The following is a 15,101-nucleotide window of genomic DNA, read 5'->3' as shown; positions in this document are numbered from 1 at the left end:
TAGCCTCCCTTATGAGTATCAATTGTACACTGCACGAAATGGCCTCGTTTCCCGGCGTATACGTACCGGTATTTTTCTGTATTTTTGTCGGATACTGACGGATACTGACGGATACATGCGGATTCGTGTAAGATATCCGACAATTTCCGCACCGGTACATGGAATATTTCCGGAAGAATCCGAAAGTAAGGTATTTTCGACGAATACGGAGCCGTACACTGTACGGAAATGCCACAGATCCTGACGGATTCGTACAGGGATTTTTCTGTATTTTGGGCGGATACTGACGGATACTGACGAATCCAACCTAACGGATCCGAAAATTTCCGCACCGGTTTGGGAATATTTCCGGAGGAATCCGAAAATGAGGTATTTTCGACGGATACGGAGCCGTACACTGTACGGAAATGCCAGAGATCCTGACGGATACGTACAGGAAGTTTTCTGTATTTTTTAAAAGAAAATTGCGGATACTGACGGATACAAGCGGACTGTGATCCGGAACCTCAGATCCGGAGGAATAAAAAATAGGAATTTTCCACGGATATGGGGCCGTACATTGCACGAAATTGCCCAAGATCCTGACAGATACGTACAGTATGTATTTGCCACGGATACAAACTGATCCAACATACAGACTTTCTACAATCTTTGACATATTGTGACTCTGAATATGTTTGTATTTGCCACGAATACGTACAAAACAAACACACAAAGTTTGATAGAATGGTTGATTATTCATAAATACGCGTTCATTCTTAATTTAACGATACCCAAAACATTATTATTCAATGACAGGAAGTTTTGGGAAAGCCTGAATGTAACATTATTTCATATTTCAACATATATGCATTTCTAAGTTCAAAAACTATCAAATACAATACGGAAGTTCTATGTGGCTAAATAATCCATTTTGTTTAAGACAGGCCGAGGGATATCCACATACTCAAAGCACCTCTGTATATGCAGGTTAATGCTGGTAAATTGGGGTTGTGTAAGCACAATTGTTATAAAATGTATTACAATTAACAACCATCACATCATGGTGGTAATATAAACTGCCGTATAGTGCACTTGGACCAAAAATTTCTACATGTTCTACATATTCTACTAAAGTAATGAAAGCCTTATTTGTGGCCAGCTCTTCGTCTAAAAGATATCAGATACAAATAATTTCAAACACAGAGGTTAAAAATAGAATCTTCAAAGTAACATTATACTGTATGAAAAAACTCCCATGATGACACGCCACATTTTACACGTAAGTAGTATATGCCGTGGATTTGCATGTGTATAATCGTCCTGTCCCCATTCTCTGACTACATCTGAGTTCACTTCTTCCATGCACTCTTGGTAAGGTACAGGCAAGGCTGATTTCTTCTGTATCTAGCATGTTGGACTCAGCTTGGAGTTCATCTTGTGATGAACCAGTTCCTATATGATAAAACCAAATGATGAATAAATATCAATTCACATACTTAGTATTTAAGTAACATGTCACATGATTTTGACATAACTGTGATCAAGGAGGTTATATATAATATATAACCTCCTTGCTGTGGTGGGCTTCGTTTCATCACAGCAGCTAACAAAAAACAAGGGACAATGAGTATCTATCATGCCTGTCTCAGCTAACATTGAAGTGTACCGATGATGGACTTAAGCCTTACCGAAGGAGCCTGAGGTACTCTGAGCATCTGACAGCTGATTGCTTTGTTCCAAGCCAAGCTAAGGTCCTCACAACATGTGCTGCATTTGTGAAGGAAGTATCTGCCGATGCTGTATAGGATATATATATAAAGGGAAACAATGACAAATATTAAACATATCACATAATCACATTTGTAAAAAATGAATCTGGCATCGTTTAATTGAATACGTAAAACTTACATTCATAACTTGAATATGATATTGATCAAACATGTACAGCTATAACTGAATGCAATAATCACTGAAACGCACTACTACCTCCACATAAGTTCCAGCTCACTATCCACAAACTGTGGGACCTTTGTGGGACAAATACTTATGACATTCTCTTCCGTCACAGGATATCTTTAATTATCTTTCCCTCAACCGCTTGCTATGTTGTATCTGAAACGTTAACCAGACACAAATGTCTGTTGACCATTGGCAAGAACGAACAAATTGAAAGCTATAAATTTCCTAGATCCTAACGGTGTAGAAGTGCAGGTCGACTGGACAATTCTTAATGTCATGCAAATGCTATGATATGTCAAGCCACAATAGGAGGATAACTGACGTTCAAACTAGTTAGAAACAGGAATTTTCCAATTTGTAATTACCAAAGGGCAGTCCCTTTAAATGATGAATCGACTCCCTACCAACTTTACAAGGGGGAGGGGGGCGACGAATATTGCATGCATGAAGAAGACTACTTCGCAATGCCACGCGTTTGAGTTTACACCGAATCCCCTTCGACTCTCAAGTCACTAAAAATCACTGGTCGACCATGGTAGACTCTGACGATGCCATGTTAAGCACAGAGAGTGATGAAACGCCGTTCTTGTTTCCGTGCTGTTCACCGACAAAACCGTTTCTCGCGCCTGACGTCATGACACGCAGTGTCTTGTGGGAGATTGGACACGAATCCGTATCCCGGATACGTCAGGATTTGTCGGAATTGTTGGATCTGAGGTGCATCGGATCCAATCGGAAACGTTCCGTATCTGCTATGATGCACGATTGCGGATCCGCTGGATTTTTCAGGATCTGAGATCATGCCGTGCAGTGTGTATTTGTTGGTTAGGATCCGAAGCAACTACCGACAAACAAACAATCCGATTATCTCTGCCATATTGACAAATATCTGAAAACGAAGGATCCGCACAAATATCGGATCACGGATCCAGACGTATACGGCGTCGGAATTGCCGGATCTGAGCTGTACCTGGTATTTGTCTGAATTTGCTCGGAAACGTTCCGTATCTGTACCCGAAACGTATGAAGGATCCAGACGTATACGGCGCCGGAATTGTCGGATCTGAGGTGCATCGGATTCAATCGGAAACGTTCCGTGTCTGCTATAATGCATAATTCCGGATCTGCTGGATTCGTCAGGAAATGAGATCATGCCGTGCCGTGTGTATTTATTCGTCAGGATCCAAGACAACTACAGACATAAAAACAATCCGAACATTCCGAATATAAAAAAACGAGGGATCCGCACAAATATTTTCGGGTATCCGAGGCGCATCACGTATCCAGAGGAATATGGCGTCGAAATTGGTCAGATCTGCAAGCACGTCAGTATCCGAGCAGTGAACTGGGATTTTTCCGGATTCGCTCGCAAACGCCATGAGGCCCGATTCCGGATACGTTGGATCCCTCAGGATTCGTGGCCATTTCGTGCAGTGTCCTGTTAACGAATATCATAGATAAGTTGGCGTCGTAGTTTACCAATGTTATATATAAACATATATGTGTATATGTATGTGTGTATATGTATGTATATATATGTATATAGACCTAAAGATATATCTATAAGTTTGTATATTTGTTAAGTGGCGTTGGCAAAATAAGTTGTAAAACTTGAGTGCAGCGCCACTTTGTCTTTGTCTCTGTTATCTTTGAATGAAATAGAAAAAAATGATCGACTTTCCCTGAGTCACATAAGCATTCCTATCACTAAAGAAAAAGCTCCTAGTCTCCACATGTCCTCATTCTAAATATTCTGTAACGCATAGACCGTATCAACTACAGTTTTTGATGTATAGATAGACAGGGAATGATCGCGAATTGGGGAAAATCATTACGATCAAAATAATGTGTTGGTGGAAAGGGTGGTACTACAGCACAAACGACGGATACCTTCACTAAGTGGAGTATGGGGTGGGAAAAAACTGTCCAACGAAGGGAAAACCTTACCATAACCAAACCGAGTGGTCCAACGTAGTACTGGAACGCTCTTTCCATCAACCCCAACACGATCTACCTAACAACATTCCTGAATATTAATGATGCGTGATCCCTGTCAAAGCGGGTATTCTCGAGGTCATTTTACTGTAATTCATTAGCTGGGGGCACAAGCCGGGGATTGAAAAGTCTAGCCACAGCTTAACACCCAATACCGGCCCCATCATGCCGGACAAATACTAGTTTTCCTTACTGATACAACAATCTTGCCGTGTTATTAAGGAGGTTGTTCACAAAACCCATTTCTTGTTATACATGAGAAACTGCAGGGGATCTGCTACAAAATACAATATGATAAGTGACGTGATAACAACCAAGTACCTAAAGACGGAGGTTTTTTTTTTTCAAACGTATAAATGAGAAATTTCCATACTTTGAATATTTAAACGCAACGGATAAATTTATATTTCGTTGCGTCTAGACAACCCTTGTAGAAGAAACATGATCTGCTCATACATCTACACATGTACAAAGAAGCGAGAAGAAGTTGACTCTACTGGATCAGCTTAGCTTATCTCTTTCGTCTATCAAGTAACGTTATGTTTAACTATGTACTGTATTTATTTCACTGTGTATGTCACTTACATGTTAGTTAGGTTTATGTTAAACGACCTGTATCTAGCCCCTCGGGGCACGAATGTACAATAAAGGTTTTCCTTTATTCATTACAAGAAAATGACTTTATAAAAATCGCCAAATATGATGTAATTCAATTTCGAACTCCTGGTTCGAACGATGGGACCCAGGCGGCCTCTTTTTTCACCACGCTGGGGATAAGGCGAAAGTTGCAAAATTCAACTGGCGTATGGGAAAGTTCATAAACCTAACTGCTCAAGCCAGGCCGCCGTAAAAAGACTTTCTGAAACCTTTCAAAAAAGACTGACATTATTAAGAAACCAGAGAAAGTTGGATTAACGCCTCCGCGCGATGCCTCCGAGACGTCTCCACGCACTGTCTCAACATGCCTACAGGAGGATATACGTAAAGAGTTTGATACATACCATTGTCAGAAATTGCAGTCGAAACTTCTTTTGAGAAGTCAGCCTTTTCCCACACCCCGTTCTCAAAGAATTTACTTTTGTGGATATAAAACGCGCGATAGCCTAGTGTTAGATCACAATGTTCGCAGAACTGTCTAGGTCTTTTTCTTCTCTTTGCAGCTCTTGTAGCACTATCCATCATTCCATCATTCCACCTGCAGGTGCAAACTTCAATTGTAGACTGTATATGCAGCTTGGTTATTGTATTTTGAAGTCTGCAACATGATCACGTGAATGCGACTGACGACCAATCAGATCATACCCTAAATGGGACTATCCAATGGGAGTTGAAAGCCATTGTTTGCGAGGTTGGTTTAAACCGCACGTCGTCATAAAGGCTTAGCTTCCTTCGTTACAACACCCTATATTGGTTTAATCTTCAAATTTGCGAACCAAAATGGCATCAGGTATTTCGTCCGGTGGATTTTACCAAAGTGGTATCCGCAATAGGGACAAGGAAAATCCGCGGAATGGACATAGAACACCACAGCGGATCGCACCACAGCGGACCGGCGGATCGGGCAGCCTCAACTTTGTTTCACCGCCGCGCTCGGAAGTAAAAACGAACTGATTTACCGATCCGTTATGACACTAAACAGGGGGATGGAAGAACTTCTCGAGGTGTGCAAAAAGCAGTCCGAGGAACTGCAACTACTGAGGAATACAACGTAGACACAGCTTTCTGAACTTAGTGGAGAAGTTCTGTACCTCCGTCAGCGGCTTGACGAAGGGGAAGGGGACGTACTAGCTATGCCACAAACTGCTAAACGGAGAAGAAAGGCGAAGTCTACAAGTCTATCGGTAAGATACCTTCAAATCTAACTTGAGCACATGGTAATATTTTTTAATTCATACGATGTATAGTAAACGAAGAAGTTGGAACAACTCCGATCCTTCACTTTTCTAAGTATTGTGAATGGGTATAATTTCGCTAGCCTGTTTATGGCATCGTTTGGTGAGTCACAAAAGCTTCCTTTCATTCAAAACAGTTACAAACTTGGTCTTGAAATGAAGTTGACGTGTTTCACGCACGCCGAAAAAGATCTGGATATTCAAATCAAAGTTATAACTTCTATCTAGTAAGATTCTTTACATTTGGCAGTGAAATGTTTGTAACTGTTATAAAATGCTAGCGTTGTTTTTTTCAACGCATTGTTTCATGGATAGATTTAGAGATTTCACACCTTCCAAAGCAACTCGGCCAACAAAAGAAAAAACAACACGCAACTAGTATGTCTGTTGCTAATGCAAATGAAGTCAAGAATACACATAAACCTAATTAACATACCACTGTATGGACCATTTTGTTACAGAAAATGGTGAGACGCCTTCACAAATCCGATGAAAATGAGAAGAAGTACAAGGGAACCGAAGGGTAAGTACTTATGTTTACGAACAGTACAGTTGCTCTTCAAGTTGAAAAACATACGTTCTTTGTAACCATGCAAGAAAAAGGCTAATAGATAGATAATCCCTCATAAATATACAGCAGGAAATCAACATCTTATAATTGTAATAAAACCATAAAACTGTTACATAAATACAGGCTCAACTCACCCCACAATGAGACAGTTACAACGTTCCTTGTCAACAAAGTTCGAAAAAGCAACACCGAACATCCTCCAGATATTATCCGAGGTGAGTAGTTTTGCTTTAAATAGCAGAACGGGTTTGCCCATATCAGTTATGCAAGGCATGTTGTATTTTATGATGTAACGTTATAGTTTCTGTATAACCTAGGATACACTTCAACATTTGTTTTACGTATTACGACTTAAAACTGCGGAAACGTTTCCAAAGGATCTTCCGACGTCGTATCCTAAGATATGACTATGATTATCTAGTAAATTGATACAGTTGGGCTTATGTATGTTTTGTATCAATTGCTTCTAGCTGCGTGTGTGGCGTACTATGAAACGGTACGGAGAACTTTCGTGGGAAGTCTACCCGAGAACGCTGAAAAAACAGCAAAGCAGGGCAACGACAAACGCCAACGCTCACGGAGAAAAAGGGTAAGTCAATGGATCATGTCATCGCAAATAACAAACAAGCCTTTGACAAAATAAACAATGTAAATATCCCTTTTGTACGAAAATATGACATCGTTGTATTGTAAGAATTTGCTCAAAATCGTCACTGGGCCTTTGTAGGCTCGCGAAACTAAAGGGATCATCCTATGACGATATGGCACGTTTTTGCGCGGTTTTGAAATGCTCAAAGTAAGAAGTTATAAAACCACCACAATACCACTATCCAGACTACTTCGTTTATCCCGGTTTTAATGCTACTATACTTTTCAGTACTAAATAACAGGGATATATAATCAAGTCAAAGTTTTCAAATTTCTACTAAAAAAAAGGAAAGTAAAAAGTAAAGCGTTATCAAGTGCAAATTACTACACCGGTTATCAAGTGTGTCCATAGTCGATAATTGCAGAGACACAAACAAGTAGGTGTTGAGTTGCTTTTGAGGTTCTAGCGCAAACAATGCTACTTGTCAAAGTTTACCACATTTGGCAAAATCTAGTACTAGTAGTTGCTCTTGCGGATGTCTAGCACGTATTATTTTACTAACTTCGTTTTTCAATTATGTTCTTCTATAGCTGCTGGAAACACGGGAGGCAGTGATAGAGACGGAGAAAGAGAAGGCCCTGTGGACTGGGGTAACAGTGGACTTCATGTCGGACGAGGAGGACAGGGAAGAGGACGGGATACAAGTGTGGCTGGTGAAGCCTACGGCCTTCAGAAGTGCGGAGCTCACCGCCCTCTGCGGCGTTCTGCAGGCAAGGCTGGGAAAAAATACCGGGCATCACACACAACTCGTGTTAGAAAGGAGGGTGCTTTCAGCGAGAGAACCCCCCCCCCCCCCCCAACAACCTACGATTACAACCGAGCCCCACTGCACTTCACACCCGACAACATTCCGCGGCCGACAAACCGCATCAGCCTTTCCAATATCAGTACTAACACGTCCACCCCGCACCACAGACAGCCAGCTCCAGGAAGACAGTGTTTAGTATTCCAAGATGATACTGACTTCGGTGCCCTTAAGGGCTTCAATGGAGCTAGTTTGGAAGAAGGGGCCTTTGATGACACTAGCTATACTCTGACTGAACTGTAATGACTGTAGGGGTATTGTTTCAATTCGCTGTATAGTGTTAATCAATAGCGAGTTGTATGCTGACCTCAAGACTGTTCATTTTCATTGATTTTTTATATGTTTTTTTCTTCTTTTTGTATTCATATAGGGGTTTTTACTGTTTGCATTTATGTCACCGTTTAAAGATGTTCGCTGTCTATCATTCAGGAATGATTTTACAAAGACCACGGGTATGTAAATATGGTCTGTGCTTTGTTCGGGCAGTTTTATTGTTTCCTATCGTTTAGTTATTTAGTTTCTGTTTTATGTTAGGGAAAGTTTTGTTCATTTTTCGAATTCAATAGCATTGTTCCCTTTCATGTAGTTAAGTACTATGGTCTTTTCAGTTGTTTAGTTTCTGTTCTTATTGTATGGCAGTATGTATTGGTATGATGTTAGTAACAGGTAATGTACCTTTGCTTCCATGTAATTGCTGTTTATTTCTGATGAAAGGTCTGCCAACCTGTTTTAAGAAAACACGAATAAAGATTCTAGTGTATTCTAAAATAAGTCTTCCATGATATGTCTTCATGGTTGAGGTGTGACAGTATGATGAAAATAATGTATTTTCCTGTAGGTCTATAATGTTAAAGTGAGGCCCCGGGTAATTTTGGGGTGGGATGGGGTGGTGCGTAGGGGGCGCGATGGACCGGTAATATCTGGGGGGGGGGGGTAGTAATAAACTGGACAGGACATGTGTATGAATTTTCCCCTAGCTGCACAGGTAATTAACTGATAATTCGGTGATAATTGTCGCTAAATTATGCAGCTACCGCCAGCAAAGTATTCACTGGACAAGGCGTGTATATGAATTTCCCTCTAGCTGCACGGGTAATTAACTGATAATTAGGTGATAATTGTCGCTAAATTATGCAGCTACCGGGAGTAAAGTGTTCACTGGGCAGGGCGTGTATATGAATTTCCCTCTAGCTGCACGAGAATTAACAGGGCGCCGACACTTCCTGCGCAGCCTAAGTGGTGCATTCGCGGTAAATCCCGGGACGGCGCGGGTCCCGTGCAAAAGAGCTGGGCAGGTCGGCACGACCTGGAGAGTAACGGAAAACTCGAATTTACAGGCACGTGAAACACGGTTTCCACCCCGCAAATTCGTTATTTCGCACAGTGCAGAGAAAGTGGGATTCACGTCTCCGCTCGCTGCCTCCGAGACGTTTCCACGCACTGTCTTCCACATGCCTCCGAGATGTGTCCCAGATAGATGTGTCGCTACAGGCTTTCGTATTTTTCATCCACCCAAACACTATCTACCTACAAACATTCCTGAATATTAATGATGCATGAAACCTGTCAAACGGTAATGGTCGAAGCCTTTTACAATGATTTATAGGTTGGGGGCACATGCCGGGGTGTTAATAGTTTTTTAAGAGCTGCCTGTTGCCCTCCAACCCAATACCGGCCCCATCCTGTATGTGCCCGTCTGGCTACAATATAACAAATACTCCTAATCTAGCCGTGTTATGAAAGCGGATTATAAAGTCATATGGGCATATATCATAGGCATCACCATATCTAATTTCAGGTCAGTCGGTTTCATAGGAGCCCAACATATACAACAAATAACCAAAAATAAATCATGTTAGCCCCATCCCATATATGACGAACATTTTAAATGAACTGGAAACATAAGTTATATGTCAACAACTTAAGGCCTCAGATCTCTTCTTGTTTTCAGTTCTATGCACCTTGTGACATCAAAGGTTAAAATCCTTAGCTTTGGTATTAACAGTCAATGTTCCCTTAAAAATCAATCGTTACTTACTGGTATTTCTATTTATAAAAAAAAACATTCAGAAAATATGTTTTAGTCTATTTCCATTATGTTGCATTGTGTTTTGGGGTTATTTGCTGAAAAATTGTATTTTTGGAAAATTGAAAATGGCGGGAACCAAGAGGCGGATAGCTAAAAGATATATAACGTTCTTTTTTGACGTCATGGCAGTTGATATTGACAAAAAAGGTCTCAGCAGACATTAACATACTGTTAGTCAACATTCATCCAATATATACGGTTCCAGCCAAGTCACGTGATTGACGTCATAATTACGTCATATTACGTCACTATGACACTAAAATTGTCAAAATACACACATGTTGCTTATAAACTACCCTCTGAAAATGTATTGGCCATACGATAAGTAGTTTAGGAGTTACAGGGGTCGGAATAGAGAGCCTCAAAAGCACACACCTCACACCCCGGTCCCACCATGATCAAAAAAGCCCGGTCGGAATAGGGTTGATGTCTTTTAGAAATTTTGTTTAAATATGTTGGTATATGATGGGATTTTTGTTGTTGCTTTTCCAAAGCTTCATAGAAAATAGCAAACGGAGAAGCTCTATAGAGGAATTCCGTAGCAGAAGGAACCCTCAAAAACATGTCACTCGAAAAAAATACCAAGATTTTTCAATCATGATAACAAGATAATAACTTTTCCTATTTTTTGCATTTTTATATTTTCATGACATTTACGAAGGAGAACTTTGACGATTTGGACAAAGTTATTACGTTAGAATTTCTTTTCTTTTTGATTAATTTCCTTTAAACAAGTGTGTAGTTGTAGGACATCAGTAGAGCATTAAAAATGAAAAATATTTTAAAAGGGGTTCTATGAAAGTGCTCCATCGAATAATTTTGATAGCCACGCGTTTATCCTGACCACTACTTAAGTAATTAAAATGTTTAGAAATTTCAATTTCCACTTCTAGATATTACGTTGGCCTTTTTTTTTTTCAATAAATATATTTTCAGACAAAGACTCCCTTACAAACGTTCGGTTCAAAATGCATATTTTATCGATAGCTAAAAAAATGTCTGAACTGTTCCACAATGACGGTTTACAATCTGTCTTTTTACAAGTTTCAAAAATGGTGAAACTGAACCGACCAATTACGGTGTTCAGCTGCTTAACACAATAATATGCTATTTTTACCCGGGCAGGGATGAAGGCTGGAAGGAAACCTCACGGAATGGAGACGGCTTAACCCTATCCAGACGGGGGGGGGGGGCTAAAAGTGCCCGCGCCTACTTTGACATCGTATTTCTGCCGAACGATGTATGCTAGGACAACCAAACTAGGTGACTTTTCCTAAAATTTTGTTGGCAACAATTCTATAATAATGGTTTAAGTTTATCATTTTTTTCATGTTGCCATGACAACGGGTTTCTGACTGGCATTTTATGCAAAAATCATTAATTTTTTTTAAACAATGATATTTCTCGGGTTTTCTTGCACAACAACACTAGTTTTCCTAGATGTATAACATAACATGTAATTAGATGCAACTTTCCTGATTTAATATTCATAATTTATGCTAATTTGATGACGTAATCAGCCAAAATCCAAGATGGCGGACTATATCACTATTTCAGGTATCAGCAGGCTTTTTCGCCCTTAAAATCGTCAATACCTGACATTTTCTTTATCAGAAATATTTAGATTAACGTTTTTAGTCTATTTTCAGTGTCTTTTGGGGTCATAAGTGGGAAAAATGATTTTTAAAAATTTCAAAATGGCCGATCCAAGATGGCGGATCCCAAGGGATCGCTTACAACACGTGACGTCATTTAATGACGTCATTTTGACGTCAACGTACTTACCATTGACTTTGTATGCCTTTGCGTACCTTAAAATGTATAATACAAACCGTTTTGTTTAATTTCTTTAGATATTACGGGAATTCCCTATTTATCCAATAAAATCACATCGATGACGTCATGATTACGTCATATTACGTCATAACGTCACCAAAAATACAGAAATTATAAAACTTGACGTGAATATCACTCCCTGCAAATTTGGTGATGATACATCATAACGTTCGGAAATTATGAGGGGGGGGGGCGAATCAGCCCCTCCCCCCCAGTCCCAGATATACCAAAAAAGCCCAGTCTGGATAGGGTTAACGCAACAAGCTACTTCGCAAGGATAAGCCGAAGTGGCTTGACAACCTGGCGGAGGAAGCAGAGACTGCTGCCCGTAGGGGTGATCAAAGATCCCTCTACAGGACCTTATGGACCCTCACAGGGAAATCAACACCACCCACTGCTTCTGTGAAAGTCATGGACAGAACCATCCCCGACACACCAGAACAACAGCTGGCGCAGTGAAGGGAGCACTTTCAGAGCCTGCTCAACCGCCTCTTCTCAGTTGGAAGCACTGGCTGCCACGGCCACGGAGGACGACTCTGTCACCACCGGTCCCCCTACCCTGGAGGAACTGATTAGGCATATAGGGAATCTTAAACCTTGCCGGGCCGCTGGGGCTGATGACATCACCCAAGAGCTGTTCCTACATGGTGGTCCAACAGTCGCAGGCCAACTGAAACAGCTGTTTACTGTCAACGAGGTTGTCCGAGAAGATTGGCTGCTTGGAGTCATCCTCCCATTCTGGAAGAAGGGCCCTAAAGATGTGTGCAGCAACTCCAGAGGGATCACCCTGCTGAGTGTTCCAGGGAAGGTGTTTGCCAATGTCATCCTTGCAATACTGCGTCCACTTCTCATCCGCAAGCAGAGAAAGGAGCAGAGCGGCTTTACACCAGGAAGAGACGGGAGTTCAGGAAACCATTTTACGCTGCCTACGTGGACCTGAAACAGGCAATTGACTCCGTGGACAGACCAGCCCTCTGGATGATACTCAAGATGCTGGGTGTTACGGCCAAGCTGCTTAACACTCTCACACTACTCTATTCCAACACTTCCTCCTGTGTCAAAGTAAACGGGCTGCTGTCTGACAGTTTCAACATCAACAGCGGTGTCCGCCAGGGCTGTGTACTGGGCCCCACCGTGTTCAACACAGCGATTGACCACGTCATGGGGAAGATAGTGCACCAGTGTGATTGCGACGCCAGCTTTGGTGACGTTACCATCACAGACCTGGACTACGCGGATGATGTTGCAATCCTGGCCGAAGTCATGGAAGTTCTTCACCTTGCCCTGCAGGCCATGGACACGGAAATTCAACCGCTCGGCCTGATGGTCAGTTGGGAGAAGACCAAGGTACAGTCCCTCTGCGACTAGGAAACCCCAAACCAGGACCTGTGATCAACACCCACCAGGTGGAAGTTGTAGACAGGTTCTGTTACCTTGGTGGCACCATTACATCTGACTGCAGGAGTGATTCTGACACGCATCTCATAATCGGTCGTGCCGCGGCCGCGATGGCTAGCTTGAACAACATATGGAGTAACAGGAAGATCTCCCTTCAAACCAAACTTGGACTTTATAACAGTCGCGTACTTTCAATTCTCATGTATGGTTCTAAGGCCTGGACTCTAACAGCCATCCAGGAACTCAGACTACATGCCTTCGATACTAGGTGCCAACGTAGACTGCTATGAATTAGGTGGTATGACTTGGTCTCTAACACAACCCTACGTGACATCACCAAGCAGCCGCCCCTGACGAGCATGATACGGTCAGCCCTGTTCCGCCTCTTTGCCCACATTGCACGGGCGGACCCTCCCCTGGAGCCAGCCGACCTGCTGAGAGAGCCGACCCCCAACACATGGACCCGTCCCAGAGGGCGACCACGGCGAACCTGGGGTGACCAATTGAAGGAGGACCTTCTGACTGCCGGCCTCACCCTGGACACCGCTTGGGATGTCGCCAGAGACAGATCAACCTTGAGGACCATATGCAGAGGCGCTATGCTCCCCTCGGGAGCTCGCGGCCTTGAGTGAGTGAGTGAGTCACCCGAGAGCTGAACTTATTGTTCTTGGGGATTTGAATGCCCATCATGTAGACTGGTTAGGCAGTAATAAGACCGATGTACATGGAGAATGTGCATATGAATTTGCCATCCTGAACAAGTTCCACCAACTCCTTGATGAGCCGACGAGGCTTGGCAATGACGGAAACTGCTCCAAACTGGACCTCTTTCTCAACACTTCTCCAGACAACCATGTCATGACTGTTAGTGCACCGCTTGGATCCTCCGACCACTGTGTTGTAACTTCTGTAGCGAACAACAAACTTCCAACACAGAGTAAACCTGGCCAACGTAAGACTTGGTACTATGACAAAGCCGATTGGGATGGAATGCGCTCATACCTGGCTGATGTTAGCTGGTCCACTTTCTTAAAGGGCCAACGTGCTGATGCAGCATGGTGTTGTGTGAGAGACAAGATCAAGAATGCCATGGATATGCTCATACCTTCCAAGTCAACCAAACACCGATATTCTGATAAACCCTGGTTCAATGAAGATTGTGAATCCGCAGTTCAAAGAAAGCAAAATGCTTTCAAAAGGTTGCAGAACGACCGAACAAATAACTCATGGGTTTGTATACCAAATCAAAGGCAGAATGTCAACGTGTTTTACATTTTGCTTGGATCCAGTTTGCACAGAATTTAAAGCAGGATCTCAACCGGGCAGACAATAAGCAGAGGTGGAAGCTTGTCAAAACAGTAACTGATAGCAGCAAAACGTCCTCTATAGCTCCATTAGTCAGCGAAGGTCAAACTTTCAGTGAGCCGAGGGATAAGGCTGAGTTACTGAATAAGACTTTTGCTGCAAATGCTCATTTTATTGACAATGGCAAGACTACCCCAAACGTGTTACCCAAAACAAGCAACATACTTTCCTCTTTGAAGTTTTGGCCCACAACAGTTCTTCGGAAACTTCGAAATTACATCCAAGGCGAATGGTCCAGATTGAATATCGGCAATAGTACTCATGAAATGCGGTCCTGAACCTGCCCCAGCACTAGCCAAGATATTCCACATCTCTCTTGACTCTCAAATAGTTCCCTCCGACTGGAGAGCTGCCCATGTGATAGCTATACGTAAAAAGGGAAAGAAGAAAGGTCCTTCCAACTATAGACCACTATCATTACTGCCAATAATAACTTAAGTCATGGAGAGTATCACCAGTGACCATATTCGGAAACATCTTGACACCCACCGTCTTCTCTGTGACAGCCAGTATGGCTTCCGAGGGAACAAGTCCACAATCGACATGCTTTCGTACATTAC

At 42.2% G+C, this 15,101-nt stretch overlaps 1 protein-coding gene and 1 long non-coding RNA gene across 2 annotated transcripts; one reads left to right on the top strand and one right to left on the bottom strand.

Annotated features, from left to right (window-relative positions):
• Nucleotides 1–717: 717 nt before the first annotated feature.
• On the bottom strand, nucleotides 718–2,287 carry LOC136435803 (uncharacterized). Its single transcript, XR_010755928.1, has 2 exons — nucleotides 1,671–2,287; nucleotides 718–1,434 (listed from the first exon to the last, which is right to left on the bottom strand). It is a non-coding gene; the product is annotated as an uncharacterized lncRNA (long non-coding RNA).
• Nucleotides 2,288–4,270: 1,983 nt separating this feature from the next.
• LOC136435797 (uncharacterized protein C14orf93-like) lies at nucleotides 4,271–8,636 on the top strand. Its single transcript, XM_066429525.1, has 5 exons — nucleotides 4,271–5,777; nucleotides 6,290–6,351; nucleotides 6,523–6,614; nucleotides 6,870–6,988; nucleotides 7,579–8,636. The coding sequence occupies exons 1-5, from the start codon at nucleotides 5,727–5,729 to the stop codon at nucleotides 7,990–7,992; spliced, it is 738 nt and encodes a 245-aa protein (XP_066285622.1). The 5' UTR covers nucleotides 4,271–5,726; the 3' UTR covers nucleotides 7,993–8,636.
• The last annotated feature ends 6,465 nt before the right edge of the window (nucleotides 8,637–15,101 follow it).

The sequence above is a fragment of the Branchiostoma lanceolatum genome, chromosome 5 (genome assembly GCF_035083965.1).
Source record: "Branchiostoma lanceolatum isolate klBraLanc5 chromosome 5, klBraLanc5.hap2, whole genome shotgun sequence".
Lineage (NCBI taxonomy): Eukaryota > Metazoa > Chordata > Leptocardii > Amphioxiformes > Branchiostomatidae > Branchiostoma > Branchiostoma lanceolatum.
Note: the sequence above shows the minus strand (reverse complement) of the source record. Positions and strands in the feature narration are given on the sequence as shown.

Excerpts from the sequence above, each read along its gene's own strand:
- LOC136435797 (XM_066429525.1), top strand. The coding sequence starts at position 5,727 with ATGCCACAAACTGCTAAACGGAGAAGAAAGGCGAAGTCTACAAGTCTA. Across the intron at positions 5,778-6,289 it reads CGAAGTCTACAAGTCTATCG|AAAATGGTGAGACGCCTTCA; the intron begins GTAAGATACCTT and ends ATTTTGTTACAG. Across the intron at positions 6,989-7,578 it reads AACGCTCACGGAGAAAAAGG|CTGCTGGAAACACGGGAGGC; the intron begins GTAAGTCAATGG and ends GTTCTTCTATAG.